General features: G+C 42.4%; 2 protein-coding genes across 2 annotated transcripts in view; one reads left to right on the top strand and one right to left on the bottom strand.

Annotated features, from left to right (window-relative positions):
• RPS10 (ribosomal protein S10) overlaps positions 1–27,193 on the top strand; it is a 624,010-nt gene that overhangs the window by 175,539 nt on the left and 421,278 nt on the right. The gene's annotated exons all lie outside the window — the stretch shown is intronic.
• BLTP3A (bridge-like lipid transfer protein family member 3A) overlaps positions 1–27,193 on the bottom strand; it is an 81,719-nt gene that overhangs the window by 9,791 nt on the left and 44,735 nt on the right. Inside the window, exons 9-17 of the mRNA XM_050787543.1 lie at positions 12,294–12,380; positions 11,588–11,758; positions 11,076–11,215; positions 10,545–10,686; positions 10,084–10,277; positions 8,430–9,877; positions 3,831–4,027; positions 627–781; positions 390–540 (exon numbers count right to left, since the gene is read on the bottom strand). Of these exons, the coding sequence (XP_050643500.1) occupies positions 390–540; positions 627–781; positions 3,831–4,027; positions 8,430–9,877; positions 10,084–10,277; positions 10,545–10,686; positions 11,076–11,215; positions 11,588–11,758; positions 12,294–12,380 (2,685 nt within the window). The remainder of the gene's footprint in view (positions 1–389; positions 541–626; positions 782–3,830; positions 4,028–8,429; positions 9,878–10,083; positions 10,278–10,544; positions 10,687–11,075; positions 11,216–11,587; positions 11,759–12,293; positions 12,381–27,193) is intronic.

Here is a 27,193-nt window from a genome sequence, read left to right as displayed (position 1 = left end):
GTATGTAACATAAGCCCAGATTTTTCCTGTCATCTTTTATAAATGATAATTCACATCAAAGGACTGAATCTGAATGACAGAAGTTCCCTGATCAGATAGTTTTATGTTAAGAGACACACAAATGAAGTGGATGCTGTCCTCATGTATAAGCTCTAGGAGTACCTGGAAGTGAAGATGGAGACTAGCACAGTGAATGCAAAGCCCCAGAAAGCTCTGAGAGGCTCCTTGCAAAAAAGGCTTCAGTGGAGTTTTTCCTCCCCCAGTGGCTGCTGGAGAGAACTTGGCACTAGTAGAGTGGCTGCCCTTAGAGCCCAGTGACAAGTACAAGTTAAACTGTGGCTGTCCTAGACAAGTCCCACGATCCGTCGTGGAATGACCACCATCCTTACCTGGGCACTGTCCACGCAGGAACTGCCAGAGTCCCACGGTGCCCAGCTGCTGGAGGGTCAGTTCCTCTGCTTGCAGGGCCACGGTCAAGTCCTCACCACGTACCTCAATCCCAAAAGACACCTCGTTCACCTTCAGGACCACGACTGAGACCTATCAAAGGAGATTCTCTTAGTTTTAAGTCCCAAGCTCCCAGCCCAGAGCCTACCCTCTGCAGAGAAGAAAGCAGAGCAGCTGACCGGGTGAAAGACGAGGTCTTCTCCACTGGGTGAAACCGAACTGTTGGCTGCTGGTGACCCCTGGCCATAATCATTCACAAGAGGACTCCCTTGAACACCAGCATTATCTGGGACATTTGAAAGAGATCCTGGTGGAACAGATTCTGGACCAGACTCTGCATGAAAAAGAGGACAAATGAGTTCAAAAGTCGAAATATTCCGTTCAAATCCAACCTCTACAAACAATGACAATTGTAAAAATAAAATATTTACGGCATTCATGAGACAACTAGAAATTTGAGGACTAACTAGATATTTGATGAATTTATGAATTACTGTTAATTTTTTAAAGTGTAATGACATTTGGTCCCATTTTTAAGTCTGTAAACAGAAGCAACCCAAGTGTCCTTCCATGGATGCAAGGATAAGCCACGTGGTATGTAAATAAATACAATGGAACACTATTGAGCCTTAAAAAGGAAGGAAATTCTGAAACATGCTACAAAATAGAAGAACCTTGAGGATATTATACTAAGTGGAATAAGCCAGTGATAAAAGGACAAACACTGCATGATTCCATTTATATGAGGTACCTAAAGTAGTCAAATTTATAAAAGAAAGTAGAATCATAGTTGCCAAGGGCTGGGGGGAGGGGAAATGAGGAGCTACTGTTTCATGAGTACAGTGTTTCTATTTCACAAGATGAAAAACATCCTGGAGATAGACAGTAGTAATGATTGTACAACAGTCAGAATGTACTTAATGTCACTGAACTATCCGCTTAAAAATGGTTAGGATGGCAAATTTCATATGTATTTTACCACAATTTTAAAAAATTTAAGTCTGTATTTTCTAGCAATGTATAACTGAAAATATTTATGGACAAAAGGATATGTTTGGGATTTGCTTCAAAATAACATGGGATGAAGGAAAGTGGGCAGTAGTGTATATGAAACAAAAATGGCCATGAGTTTTGTTTTTTTTTTTTTTTTTTTTTGAGATGGAGTAGTCTCGTTCTGTTGCCCAGGGGAGTGCAATGGTGTGATCTCGGCTCACTACAACCTCCACCTCCTGGTTCAAGCAATTCTCCCACCTCAGCCTTCCAAGTAGCTGGGATTACAGGCGCGCACCACCATCCCTGGCTAATTTTTGTATTTTTAGTAGAGATGGAGTTTCACCATGTTGGCCAGGCTGGTCTCAAACTCCTGACCTCAAGTGATCCGCCCGCCTTGGCCTCCCAAAGCGCTGGGATTACATGTGTGAGGCACCGTGCTGGCCTTTTCTTTCCTTTCAGACTGGATGCTTCCCAAGGCAGAAATCCAGTCTCAAGTTTAATTGCTGTCTAAGGTGAATATATAAGAACCCCAGGAGATTTTTCAGAACTTTAATGTGATTAATTTCAGAATTAGGTTTCACCTCAAGTGATCCGCCCACCTAGGCCTCCCAAAATGCTGGGATTACAGGCGTGAGCCACTGCACCGGGCCTGCCGTGAGTTCTTAGTTTCAAAGCTAGGTAATGGGTGTATAAGGGTTCATTATTTGATTCTGTCTACTTTTGTATATAGACACAAAATCTTCCATAAGAAGTTAAAAATAGTAACAAAACAAACATAACCAGTATACAAAACAAAAATAGTAACAAAACACCACCCAGCTTAAGAAACAGTGCATTCTCTTAAATTAAAACCACAGTGAAATATTAACTCACTCCTGTCAGAATTGCTACTCTCAAAAAGATTAAAGATAACAAGTGTTGGCAAGGATGTAGAGAAAAGGAAACCCTAGCACCCTGTTGGTGGAAATGTAAATTAATATGGGCATTACGGAAAACAGTATGGAGGGTCCTTAAAGCTAAAAATAGAGTTACCATATCCACTTTGGGGTATATATCCAAGGAATATGAAAAAAAAGTATATCAAAGAACTATCTCCACTCCTGTGTTTACTACATTATTCACAATAGCCAAGTTATGGGATCAACTTATGTGTTCATCAACCAATGAACAGATCAAGAAAATGTGGTACGAATACACAATGGAATACTATTCAGCCTTATGAGAGGGAAATCCTGTCATTTGTGATAATAGCTGAATCTGGAGGACAGACAATATGCTAAATGAGATAAGCCAGGCACTGAAAGACAGAAACAGCATGTGCTCCCTTATACATAGAATGTAAAACAACTGTACTCATCAAAGCAGAGAGCAGGATGATGCTTAACAGAGGCTGAAAAGGGAAATGGGAGGGGATAGGAGGAAATGTTAGTGAAAGTATAATGTTTCAGTTAAACAGGAGAAATAAATGGTAAGTATTTGAGGTGGCAGGGATGTTAATTAGTTTGGCTCAAAAATCCCACACTGTATGTGTGTGTGTATATATCATAGGATCGCTTAGTATTAATACCACACAGATACAATTATAATTTGTCAATATAAAATAAATAAATAAATAGGACATCCTTTCTTTTTTTGAGATGGAGTCTCGCTGTCACCCAGGCTGGAGTGCAATGGCACAATCTTGGCTCACTGCATCCTCCACCTCCCCGGTTCAAGTAATTCTCCTGCCTCAGCCTCCCGAGTAGCTGAGATTACAAGCACCTGCTGCCATGCCCAGCTAATTTTTGTATTTTTAGTACAGACGGGGTTTTTACCATGTTGGCTAGACTAGTCTCCTGACCTCAAGTGATCCACCCGCCTCGGCCTCCCAAAGTGCTAGGATTACAGGTGTGAGCCACCGTGCCCAGCCTAGATACTCTTAAGGGATCATTTCATAAGTTTCTATTTCAATAAACTGAAAGAACCAGTATAACATATAAAGGTATTCCTAAAAGTTTCTCATTTTATTAATAGATAAAAAGCTCCTATTTTCCAGTGACAACACAGGCCAAAAAAAAAAAAAAGACTATAAACACATTCACACCACTGATACCAACCATGAAACGAATCCTGACTTAGCTATACAGCTGTAAGACTAGTACTCTCTCCTTTGGTTTGAATCTCTTTCTGTGATAAAAAGTCAGTTATTAACCAATCACCTAGAAACGTGGAATTAAAAGCAAACCCACAAATCCACTAAAATTTCTTTTTCTCTCTTTTTTGTCTTGGTTAAGAAAATGTCTACATTGTCCTCTCTCAGCTCCTCTTTAACCCTCTGCCAGTCTGACGCAGGCAGCAGAGACAACCCTTTCTGGAATTCTGCAACTTTGCCTGGCTCTGCTCCCACATACCAGACTCCAAGAGCATCACAAAGCTATCACTGCCATCACTGTCCACTGAAATCCGGTCTTCAGGGCCACTGCTATCCAATGAGACACCATCAAATGACTGTTGAGATACTGTCCTCTTCATGGAGAAAAATCGGAGTCGTGCAGCACCTCCACTCACTGGGGCTGCCACCCCCTCATCTGTCTTGGCCATGGGCTCCCTGTTTAAAAAAACAAAAACAAAAACCACAAATGTGGCTTTGGAGACATGTTTGTTCCCATCCACTTACAATACCCATCCCTTTCCGCTCAGACAACTGGATAAAGTTCCCAATACTGGGAACATGCAACTTTGACATCACCTATTACTGGCTGTAAAGAGATCAAGTCATTTTTCAATCACGGGCCTTTCTGAATGTTTTTATTCCAACATTGCTAACTGCATAGACAGCGCTCTCATATCAACATTAAATGTCAAGGTTATTCAAGGTCATCCCAGACTCAGAAGAGATCAGCTACCTACTGCTCTGGTGCTGATGAATGGCACCTGAAGCCACCTGCATTCATTCCATAAGTATTTAGTTGCTTCTGTATGTAAGGCACCATACTAGGCACTAGGCAGGAGTGGGAGATGGATCAATTGATGAGTAAGACATTCCCAGTTCTAGACAACATCAAAGAGGAAAAAGGACAAGGAGAAGAGGATCAAGAGTGGCTTCGTGGTAGGAGATAACATTTGAGGTGGTCCTTGAAGGATTGTGAAAGTGAGAAGAGGGTATCCTATAGACAAGAAATGGCATAAACAAAGGCATAGAGCCAGAAACAAAGAGAATGGTAAGAATAATAGCTCTGCCCAGCTGAAGCATAGGTTTTGTCAGGGAGAGCAATGGAAGATAAAGTTAAAAAGGCATTAACACAGTGAAAAGCAACCTTTAAGGACCTTTTAATACCACCCTTCCACTTTACAGATGAAGAAACTGTCCCAAGGTCATAGTTAAAGGTAGAATTAAGAAAAACTCAGGCCGGGCACAGTGACTCACGCCTATAATCCCAGCACTTTGGGAGGCCAAGGCAGGCAGATGGCTTGAATCCAGGGGTTCGAGACCAGCCTGGGCAACATGGCAAAACCCTGTCTCTACAAAAAATACAAAGATTAGCCAGGCATGGTGGTGCGCGCCTGTAGTCCCAGCTACTGGGGGCTGAGGTGAGAGGATCACCTGAGCCTGGGAGGTCAAGGCAGCAGTGAGCTGAGATCACACCACTGCACTCCAGCGTGGGTGACACAGTGAGACTCTGTCTTAAAAATAAAAGACTCAAGTCTCCTAACTTCACATTAAGTGATTTTTCACTTTACCACAAGAGTGGCAGCCAAATTATAGAAAACCTTGAATAAAAAATTATTTATTAAAATGCTTTGAAAACTATAAATTGCTATATGGATGTATCATAATAATTGATTATGCCATACTTAAGAAGTTCAGGCTGGGCGTGGTGGCTCAAGCCTGTAATCCCAGCACTTTGGGAGGCCGAGACAGGTGGATCACGAGGTCAGGAGATTGAGACCATCCTGGCTAACACGGTGAAACCCCATCTCTACTAAAAAATACAAAAAACTAGCCAGGCGAGGTGGCAGGCGCCTGTAGTCCCAGCTACTCGGGAGGCTGAGGCAGGAGAATGGCGTGAACCCAGGAGGCGGAGCTTGCAGTGAGCCGAGATCCGGCCACTGCACTCCAGCCTGGGCGACAGAACGAGACTCCGTCTCAAAAAAAAAAAAAAAAAAGAAGTTCAAACTAAATTCAGGGGGTATGAGGGAAAAGCATGAAGGTTTTGGAGTAGGGAAATAACAAGATTATACCTATGTTTTAGGATGTTTGGCCTGACTTTTTCAAACAAGCTGGAGAGGAAAAGACTTTTAGCAAGTAATGGATGTCTCATAAAATAAAATAAAATACCACCAATATAGAAATCAACCATACTTTTTATACACTAAAAAGTCTTCATGTGGGAACAGACATGGAAAACTGATGTGAGATCCCCTAGAGCAGTGCTCTCAAAGTGTGGTCCTGGCAGGAGCATCAGAATCAATGGGGAACGTGTTAGAAATGCAAATTCTTGGGCCCGGTGAGGTGGCTCATTCCTGTAATCCCAGCACTTTGGGAGGCCAAGGCAGGCAGGTCACCTGAGGTCAAGAGATCGAGACCATCCTGGCAAACATAGTAAAACCCCGTCTCTACTAACAATACAAAAATTAGCTAGGCGTGGTGGCACATGCCTGTAGTCCCAGCTACTCGGGAGGCTGAGGCAGGAGAATTGTTTGAACCCAGGAGGCAGAGGTTGCAGTGAGCCAAGAATGCACCACTGCACTCCAGCCTGGGCGACAGAGTGAGACCCCGTCTCAAAAAAAAAAAAAAAAAAAAAAAAAATGCAAATTATCAGGCCCCATCTCATTCCATGAATGAGAAATAGGGCTCAGCAAACTATGTTTTTGTTTTTTTTTTGAGACGGAGTCTCACTCTGTCACCCAAAATGCTGGGACTTTCTCAATCGCTTGAGCCCAGGAGTTTGAGACTAGCCTGGGCAACATGGCAAAACTCCATCTCTACCAAAAATATAAAAATTAGCTGGGCATGGTGGCACATGCTTGTGGTCCCAGCTACTCAGGAGGCTGAGGCAGGAGGATCACTTGAACCTGGGAGATCGCAGCTGCAGTGAGCAGAGATCGCAACACTGGGCAACAGAATGAGACCTTTCTCAAAAAAAAAAAAATTAAAAATTAAAATTATGACAAAAGTGGTCAGAATATGGACAGCCTAGCCCTGTGGATTATTTACACCTATAGGATAAAAGGAAGAGAGCAGTCAAGGAAAAAGACTCCTTCAGAGAAGTGAGAGTAACTGGGTGGGGTTACAAATGCTCAGAATGAATGAACTGATCAGAGAAGGGGGACTGAGGAAAAGGCCACAGGCTTGGGCAGTTAGGAAGTTGCTGTTGATGTTTTAAAAGGGCTAGGCCGGGCGTGGTGGCTCAAGCCTGTAATCCCAGCACTTTGGGAGGCCGAGACGGGCGGATCACAAGGTCAGGAGATCGAGACCATCCTGGCTAACATGGTGAAACCCCGTCTCTACTAAAAATACAAAAAAACTAGCCGGGCGAGGTGGCGGGCGCCTGTAGTCCCAGCTACTCGGGAGGCTGAGGCAGGAGAATGGCGTAAACCCGGGAGGCGGAGCTTGCAGTGAGCTGAGATCCGGCCACTGCACTCCAGCCTGGGCGACAGAGCGAGACTCCGTCTCAAAAAAAAATAATAATAATAAATAAATAAATAAATAAATAAAAGGGCTCATTTCACACAGCTTTCTTTTCTCTTTTTCACCTCTGCTCTTTTTCCATCTCCCTTACTTCTCTCCATTTAGAAAAGGCAGCACATTGGGTGATTAGGAGTGCAGGCTTTTAATCCATGTCCCACCACTCACAAGTTGTGTGATCCTGAGCCTCAGTTTCCTCATCTGTGAGATGGGGAGTGATATTAATACTAACTTTATAGGGCTATTATAAAAATCCAGTGGACCAATATTATAGGTACTTAGGACTGTGTCTTGTCAGGTACAGAAGGCACTCAGTAAATGCTGATTAGTATTATTATACAATTCAACCCTTGAAGTTTTCCTCTCCTTCCTCCTTGCTGTCTGTCCTAGCAGGTACTAGCTCACCCATAGGCATTACTTAGAGACCCACTTAAGATAATTCACTTAGACAAAAGCTCTAAATGCACTGGTTTTCATACCATGGTCTCTAAACCACAAAGTGTTCCAGGAAAGACTTCCCTTAGACTCAATTATCTTTCCTAAAACCACGAGGCACCCATGGGAAAATCCATACTTTTCCACTCTTCTCACTGTGCATTTCTGTGTTTTTCTGTTTACTCCCTACTCTATCTCCGGTGCTTAACACAGAGCCCAGCACACAGAAAGGGCTCAAAAGATATTTGTTGAATGAATGAAATTCTTCCTTCTCTATTACCGTGGCAGACACTGATAAGGTACTAGAAAAACAAGTCCAAAGCCACAGCTTTTCTATTTACAAGATATAGGATATCTATGAGCTCATCCTCTCTAAAGCCTCAGTTTTCTCAGCTATAAATTGGGGATACAAATGTCTAAGGCCACCTTCCCCAGCTGCTGTGGGGATCAAATCAAACAAAAAAATTACATGAAAGCCCACTGAAAATAATATACATATGCCAGTATTATTATTCTGATATAGCATATTTGTATCAATAATAGTGAAGCAAGTTGAGTACAGTGGCACGTGTCTATAATCCCAGCTACTCAGGAAGCCAAGGCAGGAGGATTGCAGAGCCCAGCAGTTCAAGACCAGCCTGGCTAATACAATAAGGCGCATCTTGAGGGGAAAGAAAAGTGAATCAGTGAAAAAGGAGATAATCTGATTCTAAGAAGCAATAAATATTGACTTGAAAACTGCCCATTAAATAAGCCATTCTATGCATTCTCCTGGACTGTTTGGTACTTCCCAATCTAGAAATACATACAGTAAGAGGCCTTAAATCCAATGATTAGAACTAGGAGAAGGAGATGGAATGATTGAAGGAGGCACAGAACCACTTACTTGGCTGGCGGGAGGGACAACATCTTGTGCATGGTGGAGGTCATTCGATCTCTGCTCAAACTGAAGGCATCCTTAGTCAGGGACACAGCTTCCTTGGTGAGGTCCATGGTGGCATGTAGAGCCTCCTTGGTGGCATCCTTGGTCATGTGAATAGCACTTGACAATTCTCCCTCAATGTTCTTCAAGGGGATGAGCTCACCCTGTCCATTCACAGCAGTCTCCCTGCCAGCCGGGGGCTTCAATGCAGCTGGTGAGCTGGAGGCTTGGGTTCTGCTCAGTTTTTTGGCCTGTAGGGACTCTACTGCCTCATGGCCCTTCCCTGCCAGCTGCTGGTCAAGTGGACCTGAGTCCTGCAGTTCTCCATTGCTATGTGGCCTCTCCTGGGATACATCCTGATTTTCAGTGATACTTTCCTCCAGGACCTTCTCAGGGCTTGCTGGGCCCTGGTCTGATGAGGCATCAGACTTCAGTTCCCGATCCTCTGAAGGAGATAGCTCTGAATCTACGAGGCTAGTGCTATCTGAGCCTGCAGAGTCAGCATCGACAGCACCGGGGGCAGGATGCATAAGCAGAGCCACCTCAGCACTAGGAAAGAGAACTCCAATGCAAGCTGTCTGGTCCTGCAGGGGAGACCCAGTCATTGACTCTGTATCCTTAGTCAGCTGCTCCTGAAGCCTCTGCAGCACCTCCTTCAGGCGAAGCAGAGCCAAGTACTGGTAGTGGTCAAGTCTCACGCGGACATGGGCCGGGGAATGTACAAGCATATGAACATCTGCTACATCCTCCAGCTCTGTCAGAGGCCCTTTGTTGTCCACACCACTACTGCCTTCTTTAAAAATTTCCATGACTTCTGTAAGTCCTGATAAGCTTTTCAAGTCATGCTCAGTCTTTGACCGCTGATGGGACATAGAGTCAGGGGCAAGAGCCTCAGACTGGACAGGACTTCCAAAGCTGGCTGATGGTTTCAGCCTCCCCTCTGAGGCCAAAAGGAGCTTCTGTGCCTGGGCTTGCTGCCAGCGGAGGGGTAGGCAGGCCCAAATAGACAGGGGGAAGGGGGCTACAAAATTCAAGGTATGGCCTTTGAAGTTTTCTGTTCCCTCAAAGTCCAAGGAGATCTGGGTAAAGTGGACAGACCAGAGATCCCGGGAAGCCTTAGGCCTCTGGGGAGGGAGGGTATTAGGCTGAGACAGGCAGGAATCCATCTGAAAGGCATGATGCAAAAAAAGCATGTGCAGAAGGCTAAAGCCACCCGGAACCTTAGGAAAGTGATCATAATTGGAATGAAAGAACTCAGCAGCAGCAAAACCCCGGAAGAGACTCTGGAGGTCTGAACAACTACAATGTGGGGCATGACGTGTATTGGTGGCAATCATGCCTGATGCAGAGAAGACAAGGGCCTGGGGACGATGCAACTCTGCCCGCTCTCTCTTTTCCAGTGGAAAGCTCACCTTCACAGAGAAAATGAAACACAATTCAGAATGGTCATCTGAGTATCTCAGCATCCCACTATTAATACACATGTAAAAGATCATTTGGGCTCTGAAACTATTTTCTTACTTCCACAAAATGGACACAGCAAAATCATGGATTATGTCCATTGAAAAAATGCAGCTGTGGCTACCAGCAGGGGATAAAAGTCATACTCTCCCCTCACCTTCAACCAGAATGCATCTAGTCGGATGTCCAAGTGTTCATCTTTCTGACTTGAATCTTCCAGCTTGTAGATAGCTTTGAACTGCTCCAAGCTGCGGTATAAATCCAGGCAAAAGAGGTTTCCCCAGAGCAAACTGACAGGATCCATAGTAAATGTCAGACCATTTAACTGAATGTAAAGATTAGGACAAGGGACTGGAAAGCAGAGGAAAAAACAGAAACATAACTGTAAACAATTCTGTAAAAAGCAATAGCGAGGCTCTTACCACCTAATATTAACTATATTATGAACAGAGCAAAGGTACACATTTATACAGGGCACAGTGTTTAACAAAAGTATGCTAAATTTACTCAAACACTGAAAACTCCTAAAAACAAATAAAAATGTAAGTAGTGGCCCGAAAGCTGACAAATGGGAAAAGCACGAGCTAGACAGAAGAAATAGCCAGCCTAGATGCTTACCTGGAAGCTTCTGATTATCTGGGAAGTAATACTCCGTGAACTCAATATGAATGGCAGAGACCTGGGTGGGGAGGTTGTGAAGTTTCCGACTGCAGGAAAGGAGGGTAGATGGCTTTTTACTTGGCTGTCCAGCGGTGGAAACCTAAACAATCACAACTTACTGTTAGTATCAACAATCAAACTTAGAGCAGACCTCCATTTCCACTTAGGAAGCATAAAGCCTCTACCGTCCCTCCAAAATCTGTCACGGGGAACACAGTGCATTTCACACATATTCTAGGCATTCTCACACCTGCCTCACACTCTACACGAGTTAGTTTTTTCAGCGGGAGGTTCAAAGCAAAGCAGTCAGAGTAAAACTGGGGGAATTCCCAAGTCCTGATCTCACCAGCCCTGCTCAGAAAGAAACAGACCAAACTATTAATCTTCCCAGAAGTGAGGTAAAATGTCCCCAAATTCCAAAACTTTGTTCATACTGTTCCAGTTGCCTTCCACGTAAACTGCTCCACCTCTTTCCAACCATGTCCTCACCTGGTGGATGTCCAGGTCATCCACCCGTACCACCAGGCAGCTAGAGCGTAAGCGGTTCCATGCTGGAGGCCGAAAGGCAGCCTGTCTGCCCTGAGAGGTGCTTCTCTCAAGAGGGTGCTTTCGAGGACTGGAAAGAGAATCTAAATAAAAATAAGGTGGGAAAAAGAATCAGATACATTCAACTCTCATTATTAATAGAGTTAGAAAAGTAAAAATCCTAAGATCATTAACGCTATATGTAGGAAAGAGAGCTTAACACTGTCTAGCTCCTAGATGAACTCAAAAATATTATTCTTAAGACCAAGACAACAGTTTACTGAATAGAGATGATGACATCAACACTGCAGCTATCCCTGGGGTCAAAGAGGTCTCCGTAAAGAAAAAAGTCACTGATGTCTCTTCATTAGATACAGTTGGGATAATCAGCTAGTTCTTGCTTTATCTTCACTGTTATTCAAAGATAAATGGCAAGAAGCTAAGCAACTGGAGTCTTCCAGTTCCTCATAACCCACCTGCTCTTCTCCGAAAGGGAGAGTCTACTCCCAGGTGCCAGGGTGGTTTCAGACCTGTCTCTTCATGCCACTTCTCCATTTTGCTCTGAAATTCCATCACCAGCTTCTGGGCCCACTGGCCTCGGGTCTCCATGGCCTCACAGTGGCGTACCCAATGTTTGCAGCTATCACCTGTGCAAAGAAGAAGTGAAAAGATTTTAGCCGAAGATCTTGATGAATGTTCCAATTTTTCCTTTCCATCAGGATAGTCATAGTTCAGAATCTGATTCCTTACCCACAGTCCAAAAATCTCTGGGATAAGGAAAAATTATTCAATGATAGGTTGCACATTCTTCTGGATTCCATATGTGATTTTTCCCAAAGGCTCCCTAAAGGCAAGCTGTTGACTGCTGCCATATTTGACTATGGACTACTGGAGAGGCTCTAATACTAGTGGAAGCGAGGGGCTGAGAGTAGAATCAAAAGCAATATCTCAGGCCCTAGATATCTCCCCTACTCACTTTCTCTCATTACTCATAAAGAATCATCAACAGTGGAAGCTGCAAGTTTCCAGATGTCCTCTTGAAGAGGGGTATCTCCAACACCCCTCTGAGCATGCACTGCAATCTCTGGCAACCTCCTGTTAAGCAGTCAGGGATGAATCCAGGAATCTGCCCTCAATGTTTTGGGCTATGCTAGAATTGGCCCCATTCAGAGTTTTCCTAACCTGCCCAGTGGAAAGGGTAATAGTCAAACGCCATCTTGCGGAAGGTAAGCTGCATGGCACCACCCATGAGTCTGTTTGCAGAGACACCTATAAAATAAAAATACAGGTGAATGGCAGCGGAAGGAACAAAGAGGCCAAAACACCAACTAAAGCATGCAGAAGTCCTCTTAAGGACCGGCTTCAAAGCCCGGCTGATAACACAGTACGGCCAAGAGGCCACGATGCGAGGTGATTTGCAAGGCTGAGGGGCCCTCTTTTGAGTTATAACAGCCAATGGACATGCTCTAAAAGATCCAAAAGAAAGTATATTCCATTGTATCTGTAAATGGTTGCCAGACTTCCAGAAAGGCAAAAGAAACCACCAAACTCAGGATTCAGAAATTGCAGTCCTAGGTTTCCCAGACACACTCTACAGCCTTGACTGTTTCTCCAATCCCAGTTTTATTTTCCCTCAATACAACACACGAAGAGGCAGAAGCCAAATTCCCCCAAAACATAACCTACATTATTTCCTTTCATATCCTGGCCTCAGAGCTAAAGCTGTTACATTAGACAATGATTATATACTATACATACAAAGTACCACGGAATGCTAAAAACACTACACAAACAGGGACATTATAAAACAAACACATAGAATATTATACGTAAACTGAAATTTTTAGCAATAAGCCAAACATTACACTATGTTTACCATGAATTTACATTTAATTCTTACTAAATGAATGAATTTTCCATGTTTCTATCATCTCTCTCCAATTAAAGAACTGTAAAAGTAGAAACGATGTATTCCACATGTGTGTATTGTCTGGGTCACCCTATTCAACTTCCAGCCTGTCTCCTACTAGTATATCTAGCATAGAGCCTTGTAAGTAGTAGATGCTCAAAAATATAAGAGAAAACACCACAGAAATGAGTGAAGGGAAATACCATGGAACTCTCTAGGTGTAAGCTTGCATACCTTCAACCAGTAAGGTTATTTCCATCCAATCGACATTTTGCCATCCCAAATTCTCCTAACAAGAGAGACCCCTATACAGCGTTTCTGTTTCTCAACTCTTCATAATCACCCCAAGTTGGCTTTTAAGATATTTTTTTCCTAATTGCCCTCTCTCCATGAAATGTTAATACCACAAATACATGTTAATGTACTATATGTATATATATATATATATATATATATATATATATATATATATATATATGCTTTAACATTTTAAAAAGAGTATGTATAAAGCATGCTCTTTTTATTCATTACTGGGTTATAAAATGCGAAATAATTTTTAAGTTAAAAGTTAAATTAACATTTTAAAAAGATATTAATATTTAACTTCACAACTGTATTTGCTAAGTTTTAGTTTTATGTATATATTATAATGTCTCAAGTTAAACCTGCAAAAGATCAACTTATATAAATATATAATAGCAATATAATCAAAATTTTAAATATTCTAATTTTTTTCAGCAAATGAAAAACAATTAAAAATTTTTAATTTTTTTTTTCTCTGAGACGGAGTCTCACTCTGTTGCCCAGGCTGGAGTGCAGTGGCACTATCTCGGCTCACTGCAACCTCCGCTTCCTGGGTTCAAGCGATTCTCCTGCCTCAGCCTCCTGAGTAGCTGGGATTATAGGCATGCACCACCATGCCCTGCTAATTTTTCTATTTTTAGTAGAGACGGGGTTTCACCATGTTGGTCAGGCTGCTCTCCAACTCCTGACCTTGTGATCCACCTGTCTCGGCCTCCCAAAGTGTGGGGATTACAAGCATAACCCACCACACCCAGTCAAAAATTTTAATCTCTTAAAATTATTTTTAGTGAACATAACCTTTAACTTTTGCTTGATATAAGAAAATACCTGGCCAGGCACTGTGGCTGATGCCTATAATCCCAGCACTTTGGGAGGCCGAGGCGGGTGCATCACTTGAGGTCAGGAGTTCGAGACTCAGCCTGGCCAACATGGTGAAAGCTCATCTCTACTAAAAATACAAAAATTAGCAGGACTTGCTGGCACATGCCTGTAATCACAGCTACTCAGGAGGCTGAGGTAGGAGAATCACTTGAACCTGGGAGGCAGAGGATGCAGTGAGCTGAGTGAGATGGCATCACTGTACTCCAGCCTAGGTGACAGAGCAAGACTGTCAAAAAAAAAAAAAAAGAAAGAAAGAAAAGAAAAGAACTTTTAGAGGAGGAGGTAGAGCAAGATGGCCAAACACATCCCCTCCAGTGATTATCCAGCAAGAACATCAAATTGAACAACTATCCAGGCTGGGCATGGTGGCTCATTCCTGTAATCTCAGCATTTTGGAAGGCTGAGGTGGGCCTGGAAAACAGGGCAAAACTGCTCCCCCTGCCACAAAAAAAAATTTTTTAAATAGCTGAGTATGGTGGGGCATGCCTGTAGTCCCAGTCGGGAGTCCTAGCCTCAGTCAGAAGGCTGAGGCAGGAGGATCCCCTGAGCCTGAGAGTTTACTGCAGTGAGCTGTGATTGCACAACTGCACTCTAGCCTGCTTGGCAATGGAGCAAGACCCCGTCGCAAAAAAACAAACGAAAAATAACTATCCACACAGGAAATCATCTTCATAAGAACCAAAACTCAGATGAGTGATCACAGTACCCAGTTTTAACATCATATTACAGAAAGATGCACCAAAGAAGGTAGAAAAGACAGTCTTGAATTGCCAACACCACTCTACCCCCAGTCTCCTGGCAGTGGCCTCATGGCACAGACAGCATCCGTGTGCTTCGGGGAGAGACCTCATAGTAATTATGGGACTTTGCATTGGAACTCAGTGCTGTCACAGCAGAAAGCCAACACAGGGCAGAATTCTGCCAGTGCCCACAGAGCATTTAGACCAGCCCTAGTCAGAGAGGAATCATCCATCCCGGAGGTTATTAGAGGTTATTACCTGAGTTCTGGCTAGCCCTACCACTGCATGCTAAAGTGCTCTAGGATCCTTAAGAAATTTGAAAAGCCACAAGGATTGTTAATTCCTGAGCAACTATTGGTGCTATGCTGGGATCAGAGCCAGTGGACTTGGGGTGCAAGTGACCTAGCGAAACATCAGCTGCGATAGCCAAAGGAATGCTTGCATCACCCCTCCCGCAACCCCATGCAGCACAGTTTGCAGCTCTGGGAGAGACTGCTTCCTGCACTTGAGGAGAAGACAGGAGAGGGGTGGATACAGAGGACTTTGTCTTGCGATTTGGATACCAGCTCAACCATTATAGAACAGGGCCCCAGGCAGAGTCCTGAGGCCCCCATTCGAGGCCTCTAGCTCCCAGATGACATTTCTAGATACAACAGATCCTGGGTCCGAATGGAACCCACTGCCTTGAAGGGAAGGACCCAGTCCTGGAGGGATTCATTGCCTGCTGACTAAAAGGCCCTTGGGCCTTGAATAAACATGAGCAGCACCTAGACAGTATTCGCCATGGGCCTTGGTTGAGACCCAGGGCTATGCTGGCTTCAGGTGTGATCTGGTGCACTCTTATTTGTGGTGGCCACAAGGAGAGACAACTCCTGCTTGAGGAAAGAAGAGAGAAGAGAAAAGGGGACTTTGTCTTGCAGCTGGGTACCAGCTCAGCCATAGTGGGGTAGTGTACCAAGTAGGCTCCTAGGGTCCCCGATTCCAGGCCTTAGCTCCTAGAGATGACATCTCTGGACCTGCCCTGGGCCAGAGCGGGGCCCACTGCCCTGAAAGGAGAGACCCAGACCTGAGAGCATTCACCACAAGCTGACTGAAGAGCTCTTGGGCCTTGAGTAACATTCAAAGGAGCTTCAATATGTCTGGCAGCAGACTTCTCAGTCTGCTAGGAGAGAGAGGCATAACATATTTAAAGTGATGAAGGAAAAAAACTTTTTTTTTTCTTTTGAGACTGAGTTTTGCTCTTGTTGCCCAGGCTGGAGTACAGTGGCACGATCTCGGCTCACCACAACCTCCGCCTCCCGGGTTCAAGCGATTCTCCTGCCTCAGCCTCCCGAGTAGCTGGGATTACAGGAATGTACCACCATGCCCAGCTAATTTTGTATTTTTTTTTTTAGTAGAGACAGGGTTTCTCCATGTTGGTCAAGCTTGTCTCGAATTCCCAACCTCAGTGATCTGCCTGCCTTAGCCTCCCAAAGTGCTGGGATTACAGGCATGAGCCACTGCACCAGACCAGGAAAAAATTTTTATCCTAGAATAGTATATCCATGAAAATATGCTTCAGACACGAAGGAGAAATACTTTCCCAAACAGAAAAGGCTGAGGGATTTCATCAACACCAGATGTGTCCTACAAGAAATGCAAAAGGGAGTTCTTCAATCTGAAAGAAAAGGACGTTAACGAGCAATAAGAAATCATCTGATGGTATAAAACTCACTGAAAATAATAATTACAGAGACAAATACAGAATATTATAACCCTCTGATTATGGTGTATGAACTACTCATATCTTGAATAGAAAGACTAAAAGATGAACCTATCAAAAATAACTACAACAACTTTTCAAGACACAGACAGTATAATAAAATATAAAGAAAAACAACAAAAAGTTAAAAACCAGGGAGATGAAGTTAGAGTTTTTGTTAATTTCCTCTTTGCTTGTTTGTTATTTGGTTTGTTTTTGTAATCAGTGCTAAGTTGTCATCAGTTTAAAATAATGGGGTATAAGATGTTATTTGTAAGCCTCGTGGTAATTTCAAATAAAAAACAAACTGGCTGGGGGCAGTGGCTCACGCCTATAATTAGCCAGTTGTGGTGGTGCATGGCTATAGTCCTTTGGAAGGCCAAGACAGGTGCATCACTTGAGGCCACGGGTTTGAGACCAGCCTGGCCAACATGGCGAAACCCCATCTCTACTGGAAATACAAAACTTAGCTGGGTGCAGTGGTGCATGCCTGTAATCCCAGCTACTCAGGAGGCTCAGGCACAAGAATTGCTTGAACCCAGGAGGCGGAGGTTGCAGTGAGCTGAGATCATGCCACTGCACTCCAGCCTGGGTGACAGAGCAAGACTTTGTCTCCAAAACCAAAAAAAAAAAAGAAGAAAGAAAAAATCTACAACAGATGCACAAAAAAAAGCAAGAAATTAAAATGTAGCACTAGAGGAAATCGCCTTCACAGAAAGGAAGACAGGAAGGAAAGTCAGAAGGAAAAGAAGACCAGAAAACAAATTAAATGACAGGAACAAGTCCTTACTTATCAATAACAACATTGAATGTAAATAGACTAAACACTCCAATCAAAAGACATAGAATGGTTGAATAGATTAAAAAACAAAACCCAATGATCTGTTCCCTACAAGAAACACAATTCACCTACAAAGACACAAATGGACTGAAAAATAAAGGGATGGAAAAAGGTATTCCATGCAAATTAAAACTAAAAAAAGAGAAAGAAATAGTTACATATATATATACACACACACACATCTATATACACATATATATACACACATATATACACATATATCTATATACATATACACACACACACACACACACATATATTTTTGAGACCGAGTCTCACTCTGTCACCCAGGCTGGAGTGCAATGGCACGATCTTGGCTCATTGCAACCTCCACCTCCTGGGTTCGAGCGATTCTCCTGCCTCAGCCTCCCAAGTAGCTGGGATTACAGGCACCTGCCACCACGCCAAGCTAATTTTTGTAGTTTTAGTAGAAACAGGATTTTGCCGTGTTAGCCAGGCTGGTCTTGAACTCCTGACCTCAAGTAATCTGCCCCCCCTCGGCCTCCCAAAGTGTTGGGATTGCAGCCATGAGTCACTGCACCCAGCCCTGAATTTTTTTTTTTTTTTTTTTTTTTGAGACAGGGTCTTGCTCTGTTGCCTGGGCTGGAATGCACTGGTGCAATCATGGCTCACTGCAGCCTTTACCTCCCGGGCTCAAGCCTATAATCCTAGCATTTTGGGAGGCCAAGGCAGGCAGATCCCTTGAGTCCAGGAGTTCGAGACAGGCCTGGGCAACACGGCAAAATCTCATCTCTACAGAAAAAAAAAAAAAAAAAAAATTAGCCTAGCGTGGTAGTGCATGTCTGTAGTCTCAGCTAGTTAGGAGGCTGAGGTTGGAGGATCATCTGAGCCCAGGAGGCAGAGGATGCAGTGAGCCGAGATTGCACCACTGTATCCAGCCTGGGTGACAGAGTAAGGCTCTCTTGAAAAAATTTAAAAAAAGAAGAAGAAAGGAAAAAAAGAAAACTAGAAAAATTTCAAGTACATAACCTCTTGATACATCTTAAAGAACTAGAAAAGCAAGGACAAACCAAATCCAAAATTAATAGAAGAAAATAAATAATAATAAATAAAAAAGATCAAGCAGAAATAAATGAAACAAAAACAATAGAAAAGATCAACAAAATAAAAAGTTTTTTTGAAAAGATAAACAAAATTGACAAACTTTTCCCCAGACTAAGAAAAAAGAGAGAAGACCCAAATAAATAAAATGAGAGATGAAAAAGGAGACACTACAACCAATACTGCAGAAATTCAAAAAATCAGTAAAGACTACCATGAGCAATAAATTGGAAAACCTAGACGAAAAGGATAAATGCTTAGCTATATACAGCCTACCAAGATCAAACCATGAAGAAATCCAAAACCCGAATAGACAACAGCAAGTAATGAGATCAAAGGTATAATAAAAAGTCTCCCAGCAAAGAAAAGCCCAAGACCCGATAGCTTCACTGCTGAATTTTACCAAACATTTAAAGAAGAACTAATACCTATCCTATTCAAACTATTCCAAAAAAACAGAGGAGGAAGGAATACTTCCAGAATCATTCTGTGAAGCCAGTATGCTCCGATAACAAAATCAGACAAAGACACATCAAAAAGAAAACTTCCTACATGAAAGTGTTCTTGGGGGGAAAAAAAAAAAAAAGAAAAAGAAAAGAGAAAACTACAGGCTAATCTTCCTGATGAACACTGATGCAAAAATCCTCAAAAAAATACTAGCAAATGGAATTCAACCACACATTAAAAAGACCATTCATCCTGACCAACTGGGATTTATCCCAGGGATTCAAGGATGATCCAAATATGCAAAACAATCTATAAGATACAACATATCACAGAATGAAGAACAAAAAATATATGATCATTTTACCTGATACTGAAAAAGCACTTGATAAAATTCAACATCCCTCATGAGAGAAAACTTCCAAAAACTGTGTATGGAAGGAACATAACTCAACATAATAAAACACATATACAACAGACTTGTACCTATTATCATACTCAATGGGGGAAAACTGAAAGCCTTTATCTAAGATTTGGAACAAGATAAGGAGGCCCACTTTCACCACTGTTATTTGACATAGTGTTGGAAGTCCTAGCTACAGCAACCAGACAACAGTAAGAATAGAGTATCCAAATTGGAAAGGAAGAAGTCAAATTATCCTTGTTTGCAGATGATATGATCTCTTATATTTGAAAAAATCTAAAGACTCCACCAAAAAACTATCAGAACCAATAAACAAATTCAGTAAAGTTGTAGAATATAAAATCAACACACAAAAATCAGTAGCATTTCAATATGCCAACAGCAAACAATCTTAAAAAGAAATCAAGAGAGTAACCCCATTTACAATTCCTAAGTTTATAGGAATAAACTTAACCAAAGAAGTGAAAGATCTATATAACAAAACTATTAAAACACTGATGCAAGAAACTGAGGAGGGCTAGGCTCATGCCTGTAATCCCAGCACTTTGGGAGGCCAAGGCAGGTGGATCACTTGAGGTCAGGAGTCCGAGACCAGCCTGGCCAACATGGTGAAACCCCATCTCTACTAAAACTACAAAAATTAGCCAGGCGTGGTGGTAGGTGCCTGTAATCTCAGCTACTCCAGAGGCTGAGGCAGGAGAATCGCTTGAACCCGGAAGTGGAGGATGCAGTGAGCTGAGAGATTGCACCACTGCACTCCAGCCTAGGTGACAGAGCAAGGCTCTGTCTCAAAAAAGTGGAAGCGAGGAAAGCAGGGAAGGGGAGGGGAGGGGAGGGAAGGGGGAGTGAGGGAAGGAAGGAAGAAAAGAAAAAAAAAACTGGACACAAAAAAATGGAAAGATATTCCATGTTCATGGATTAGAGAATCAACATTGTCTATACCACCCCAGCAACCTACAGCTTCAATGCAATCCCTATCAAAATACCAATGACTCCAGACTGGGTGACATAGGGAGACCGCATTTCTATAAAAAATGTAAAAATTAGCCAGGCATGGTGGTGTGCACGTGTAGTCCCAGCTATTCAGGAGGCTGAAGTGGGAGGATCACTTAAGCCTAGGAGGTTGAGGCTGCAGTGAGTCATGATTGTACCACTGCAATCCAGCCTGGGCAACAAAGCAAGACCCTCTCTCAAAACAAAAATAGATACCAATGATAGTCTTTGCAGAAATGGGAAAAATAATCCTAAAATGTATATGGAACAACACACACAAAAAAAGAAAACAGAATAGCCAAAGCCAGCTGAGCAAAGAGAACAAAACTGGAGGAATCATGTTACCTGACTTCAAATTATACTATGGTGCTATAACCAAAACAGCATGACATAAAAACAGACATTCAGACTAATGGACAAAATAAAGAACTCAGAAACAAATCCATACATCTACATCTACAGTGAACTCATTACTGACAAAGGTATTAAGAACATACATTGGGGAAAGGATGGTCTTTTCAATAACTGGTTGTAGGAAAACTGGATATCCATATGTAGAAGAATGAAATTAGACCCCTATCTCTTGCCATACATGAAAATCAAATCAAAATGGATTAAATACTTAAGTCTAAGGCCTCAAACTATGAAACTACTACAAGAAAACACTGGGGAAACTCTCCACAACATTGGTCTGGACAAAGATTTCTTGAGTAATGCTCCCAAGGTACAAGCAACCATCACAAAAATGTACAAATGGGATGACATTAAGTTAAAAAGCCTCTGCACCGAAAAAGAAGCAGTCAACAAAGTGAAGAGACAACCCACACAATGGGAGAAAACATTTGCAAACTATTCATCTGGCAAGGGATTAATAACCAAAATAAATACGGAACTTAACAGGAAAAAAAAATCTAATAATCCAATTAAAAATGGGCAAAAGACCTGAATAGACATTTATCAAAAGAAGACATACAAATGGCAAATAGGCATATGAAAAAGTGCTCAATATCATGGGTCACTAGAGAAATGAACATCAAAACCACAATGAGGCTGCGTACAGCGGCTCATGCCTGTAATTCTAGCACTTTGGGAAGCTGAGGCAGGTGGATCACTTGAAACCAGGATTTCAACACCAGCCCAGCCATCATAGTGAAATCCTATCTACTAAAAATACAAAAATTAGCCTGTCATGGTCATGAGTGCCTGTAATCCCAGAGTCAGAGGTTGCAGTAAGCTGACATCTTGTCACTGCACCCCAGCCCGGGCAACACAGCAAGACTCTGTCTCAAAAACAAACCAGGCTTGGCGCGGTGGCTCACGCCTGTAATCCCAAACACTTTGGAAGGCCGGAGTGGGTGCATCATGAGGTCAGGAGATCGAGACCATCCTGGCTTACATGGTGAAACCCCGTCTCTACTAAAAATACAAAAAAAATTAGCCAGGCATGGTGGTGAGTACCTGTAGTCCCAGCTACTCGGGTGGCTGAGGCAGGAGAATGGCGTGAACCTGAGAGGTGGAGCTTGCAGTGAGCTGAGATTGCGCCACTGCACTCCAGCCTGGGCAACAGAGTGAGACTTTGTCTCAAAAAAAAAAAAAAACAAAACAAAATAAAACTACAATGAGATGTCATCCTACCCCAGTAAAAATGGCTTTTATTCAAAAGATAGGCAAAAACGAATGGTGGCAAAGATGTAAAGAAAAGGGAACCCCTGGACACTGTTGGTGGGAATGTAAATTAGTATAACTACTATGGAGAAGAGTATGGAGGTTCCTCAAAAAACTAAAGATAGAACTACCGTATGATCCAGCAATCCTACTACTGGGTATTTTTCCAAAGGAAATGAAATCAGTAGCCCAAGAGATATTTGCACTCTCATGTTTACTGCAGCACTATTCATAATAGCCAAGATTTGGAAGCAACCTAAGTCAACAATAATTTATTGTACATTTAAAAATAACTAAAAGAGGCCGGGCGCGGTGGCTCACGCTTGTAATCCCAGCACTTTGGGAGACCGAGGCGGGTGGATCACAAGGTCAGGAGATCGAGACCATCCTGGCTAACATGGTGAAACCCTGTCTCTACTAAAAATGCAAAAAATTAGCCGGGCGTGGCGGCGGGCGCCTGTGGTCCCAGCTACTTGGGAGGCTGAGGCAGGAGAATGGCGTGAACCCGGTAGGCGGAGCTTGCAGTGAGCCAAGATCACGCCACTGCACTCCAGCCTGGGCGACTAAGCTAGACTCCGTCTCAAAAAATAAAAAAAAAAAAAACAAAAAAAAAATAACTAAAAGAGTAAAATTAGAATGTTTGTAACACAAATAAAAAATAAATGCTTGAGGTGATAGATAACCAATTAACCTTGATGTGATTATTACGTATTATATGCCTGTATGAAAATATCTCCTGTATCCCATAAACATATAACCTATTATCCATAAAAATTAAAAAGTAAAAAGAAAATAACTTTTAAACTATTACTTATTCAGATAGTGTCAACATTTTTTCAGCACTTGATTAACTTAACGATGAATTGAATAACTTTTACAGAATTAAATAATAAAACATAAACTATTTTCTGAATTGTATATAGACATGCGGGCAAAAAAAAACCAAAAACAAAAATAAAAATAACATAGACCAGGTGCAGTGGCTCACACCCTTAATCCCAACATTTTGGGAGGCCGAAGCAGAAGGATAGCTTGAGCTTAGGAGTTCAAGACCAGCCCTGGTAACATAGCAAGACCTCATCTCTACAAAAAATACAAAAATTAGCCAGGTGTGGTGACACATGCCTGTAGTCCCAGCTACTTGGGAGGCTGAGGTGGGAAGATCGTTTGAGTCTGGGAAGTTGAGGCTTCAGTGAATTATGATCATGCCATGACACTCCAAACTGGGCAACAGAATAAGACCCTGTTTCAAAAAAATAAGTAAATAAAATTTTAAAATAAAGTATTTTCATGTAATACTCAAAGTTCAAATCACAAAAGTACTGAGGATCAAACATAAGTAACACTAGCAAAGCAGCCAATGGCAGCCAACAGGCAGTTGCAGGCCACCTCTCACCATATAACTTTGAGATGGAGCAACTGATTGAGAGAAAGTCCTCTAACCACAGCCATCTGCTTGTCATAGTTTGTAACACTGATCTTCCACACATTTTGTGTATCTTCCATGAACTCACTGTCAATGCTGCTCACGTAATACCCAAGAAAACTCAGTGAGATAAATTAAGTACTAAGGAATAAAATTTTGTCAGTCAGGTTAAACTTTATTTTTCACTTTTTAATTTTTTTTTAAAAATAGAACACCTGGGCTCAAGCAATCTTCCCATCTCAGCCTCCCAAAGTGCTGGGATTACAGGTGTGAGCCACCATGCCTGGATGGGTTAAGCTTTAGAGGGCCACAGATGATTGTTCTATCTAAGATCCCCACCGCACCCCTGAAACCAATTTTTGATTTCCAGACTAGGCAAATATCAAAAATAGATTAGTGGTTGCTTAGGAATTCGAAATGGGGTGTGACAGCAAATGGATACAGGGTTTCTTTTAGGAGAAACAAAATGTTCTAAAATTAGATCATTGAGATGGTTATACAACCCTATGAATATATCAAAAAACACTGAGTTATATATTGTAAATGGATGAACGGTATGGTATGAGACTGCATCTCAATACAGCTTCAAAGAAAAGAGCCAATTTTCACCTGTTTGGGGTGATATCATCTCAGCTGAAAATGCATAACCTAGGCTACTGGAGGAAGAAGGTTCCACAACCACGCTTCCTCTGCTGGAGCTGCTTAGAGCTAAAAGAACAATAAACTACATGGAATGAGCATATTATAGTATGGTGTAGAATTGGAATCAAATATAATTAACAATTATCGACATATCTAATTGTAAACACATAATCATATATGAGACATAAATGGTAAATAGTGTATATAAATGACTATAATTCTCTAGTGAACTAGTGGGAAGAGGATACCTGCCCTTAAAAAAGAGAAATAAGGAAAGTTTTTGGCTAACAGGCTTTACCCTAAGAGAAAACAGTTAAAAAGCAGGTGGTACTCTCTTCCCTATCAACCACCAATCTTCTCTCAGAAGCCTGAAATGTGAGCTCCAGTTTGATTTTTTTCTTTTTTTTATTTTCTGGGGGAAGCCTTACTTCTATCTTTGCCATCCAGTTTGATTTTAAAAGACAGTGCTGTCCCACCTCAAGACAGTGCTGACCCCAATGACCCATCCAGTTTCCGATCATTTCACCTCTAATACCAAGGGATAGGTGAGCATGTTAGTCAGCAGCTCCAACATCCAGGCCATCATACCCCTTAATTTTAAAAAAGCAGCAGGTGTAGCCTTCAAGTAGTCTCCAGAGCAGCACTGTCCAAAGAACCTTCTGTGATGATGGAGGTGTTCTATGGCTTATAGACTATACTGAGCAATTGAAATGTGGCTAGAGCAAATAAAGAACTAATTTTAACTTTAATTAACATGAAAATGAACTTTTAATTGTAATTTTCATTTTAATGTAAATAGCTGCATGTGGCAATTTAATACCATATTGGACAGATAATTCTCAAGTAATGATATCTAATAGAAATATAGACTGGGGCTGGGCGCACTGGCTCATGCCTGTAATCCCAACACTTTGGGAGACTGAAGTGGGCGGATCACTTGAGGTCAGGAGTTCAAGATCAGCCTGGCCAACATAGTGAAACTCCACCTCTACTAAAAATACAAAAAAATTAGCCAGGCATGATGGCAGGCGCCTATAGTCCCAGTTACCCGGGAGGCTGAGGCAGGAAAATGGTGTGAACCCGGAAGGCAGAGCTTGCAGTGAGCCGAGATTGCGCCACCGCACTCTGGCCTGAGCAACAGAGCGAAACTCTGTCTCAAAAAATAAAAATAAAAAGTGAAATTAATGGTAATAATATTTATTTATTTATTTATTTATATTTATTTTTGGAGACGAAGTCTCGCTCTTGTCCCCCAGGCTGAAGCACGATGGTGCCATCTTGGCTCACTGCAACCTCCGCCTCTTGGGTTCAAGCAATTCTCCTACCTCAGCCTCCTGTGTAGGTGGGATTACAGGTGCCTGCCACCATGCCCAGCTAATTTTTGTTTTTTTGTTTGTTTGTTTTTTAAGTGGAGACGGGGTTTCACCATGTTGGCCAGGCTGGTCTCGAACTCCTGACCTCAGGTGATCCACCGCCCTTGGCTTCCCAAAGTGCTGGGATTATAGGTGTGAGCCACCAAGCCTGGCCAATAATATGTATTTAAACCAATACACCCAAATGTTATTTCAACATAGAATCAACATGAAAATAATTATTGAGGTGGTTTACACTCTTTTTTTGGTACCATATTGTAAAGTACACGGATGTGCTTTGGTCAAGGAATATGCCTAGGCAGATGTCCAGGCCTGCATGACTCAGCAAGTTTAGAGCACCGTATAACTCCACCTGTTATCACAGCCATGTAGCCATAACATAGGAAGGCCATCCCTTGGCCCTGTACCACTATTGTCTGTAAAAGGCATAACTGCCCTGCTGATGCTAAGCTCTTGGGGCTCAGTTTGGCACAGCACAGCATGGCACGGCTCTTGTGCAGGCGCTGGCGCCCAGAGAGAGTGAAGCTACTGACCCCTGTAAGGGAGACTGGCTGTCTGGCAGACAGGCAGGGGAGAGCCAGGAGCTGGGTTGTGCCCAGAGGGAAAGAGTTAAGCTGCTCACCCTGAAGGCAAGGGAGAGCCACCCACGCAGCTCTATGTATGGGAGCACCCGGAACAAGCAGCCAGGACAGTGTGAGAGAGCTGTTGATGAGAGCTAGCTGCTAAATAAAAGTACGTTTCACCTGCCTACCCCCCGATCCGCACTGCCCCCCCGACCAAGTGTTCTTTCAGCTATCTGCCCATCCACCCACTCCCCTCAACCTCAGCATGGGCTGGAACCTAACCCTGGGCATGACATTTGGCATAGTCATGGACCTCACACATATCTTTGAAATCCAATGTTTATTTTACCTTTACAGAACATCTCAATTGGAATCAGCCACATTTCAAGTGCCCAGTAGTCACATGTGGTTAGTGGCTACTGTACTGGACAGAACAACTCCAGAAAGTCTTGAAGCCCTTCCTATATTACCTAGTTATCCCTTCCCCTCTCTCCCCAAATCCCAGACAGAGTTACAAGAACTCTCCCTGATCTCCGCCCCACACCACACCTGGATATGGCAGGCTGCGAATTATTTCCGTATTTTAAAATGTCTCATCTAACACTTCCTCAAATTCCACCAAAAAGATCAACATAGTTTAATAAATGAATGGTAAAGCTACAGTCATTCACATCTTTGTATGGATTACAGAACTCTGGCACTTGAAGAGAACAGTACTAAACATTCCTCATCAAGTGACAGGGTGAAACTCAATCGTGTACTCTTAATTAGGACTTCTGAAACAATTAAAAACAAAATCTAAACAAACAATCAAAGCAAAAAATACCCAAAGCCTTTAGGTAACACTTGGAAGAAAAAACTAAACAAAATAATACTTGTTTTAGTAACAAACTTCCAAAATGAGTGAGTGGCAAATTATTTTCTGTGGTGGCAAAAACAATCTTTGCACTGTCATTGCTCCTTTCTTTCCTTTCAGAATGAGAGTAGAGGAGGGTTGAAATAACTTCAAGACCAAGGAATAGTCAAGCAGGAGAGGCAGTGCTGCTTGATGCCCCAGAAGAAATGAATAGGCAG

This window comes from Macaca thibetana, chromosome 4 (genome assembly GCF_024542745.1).
Source record: "Macaca thibetana thibetana isolate TM-01 chromosome 4, ASM2454274v1, whole genome shotgun sequence".
NCBI classification, from domain to species: domain Eukaryota; kingdom Metazoa; phylum Chordata; class Mammalia; order Primates; family Cercopithecidae; genus Macaca; species Macaca thibetana.
Note: the sequence above shows the minus strand (reverse complement) of the source record. Positions and strands in the feature narration are given on the sequence as shown.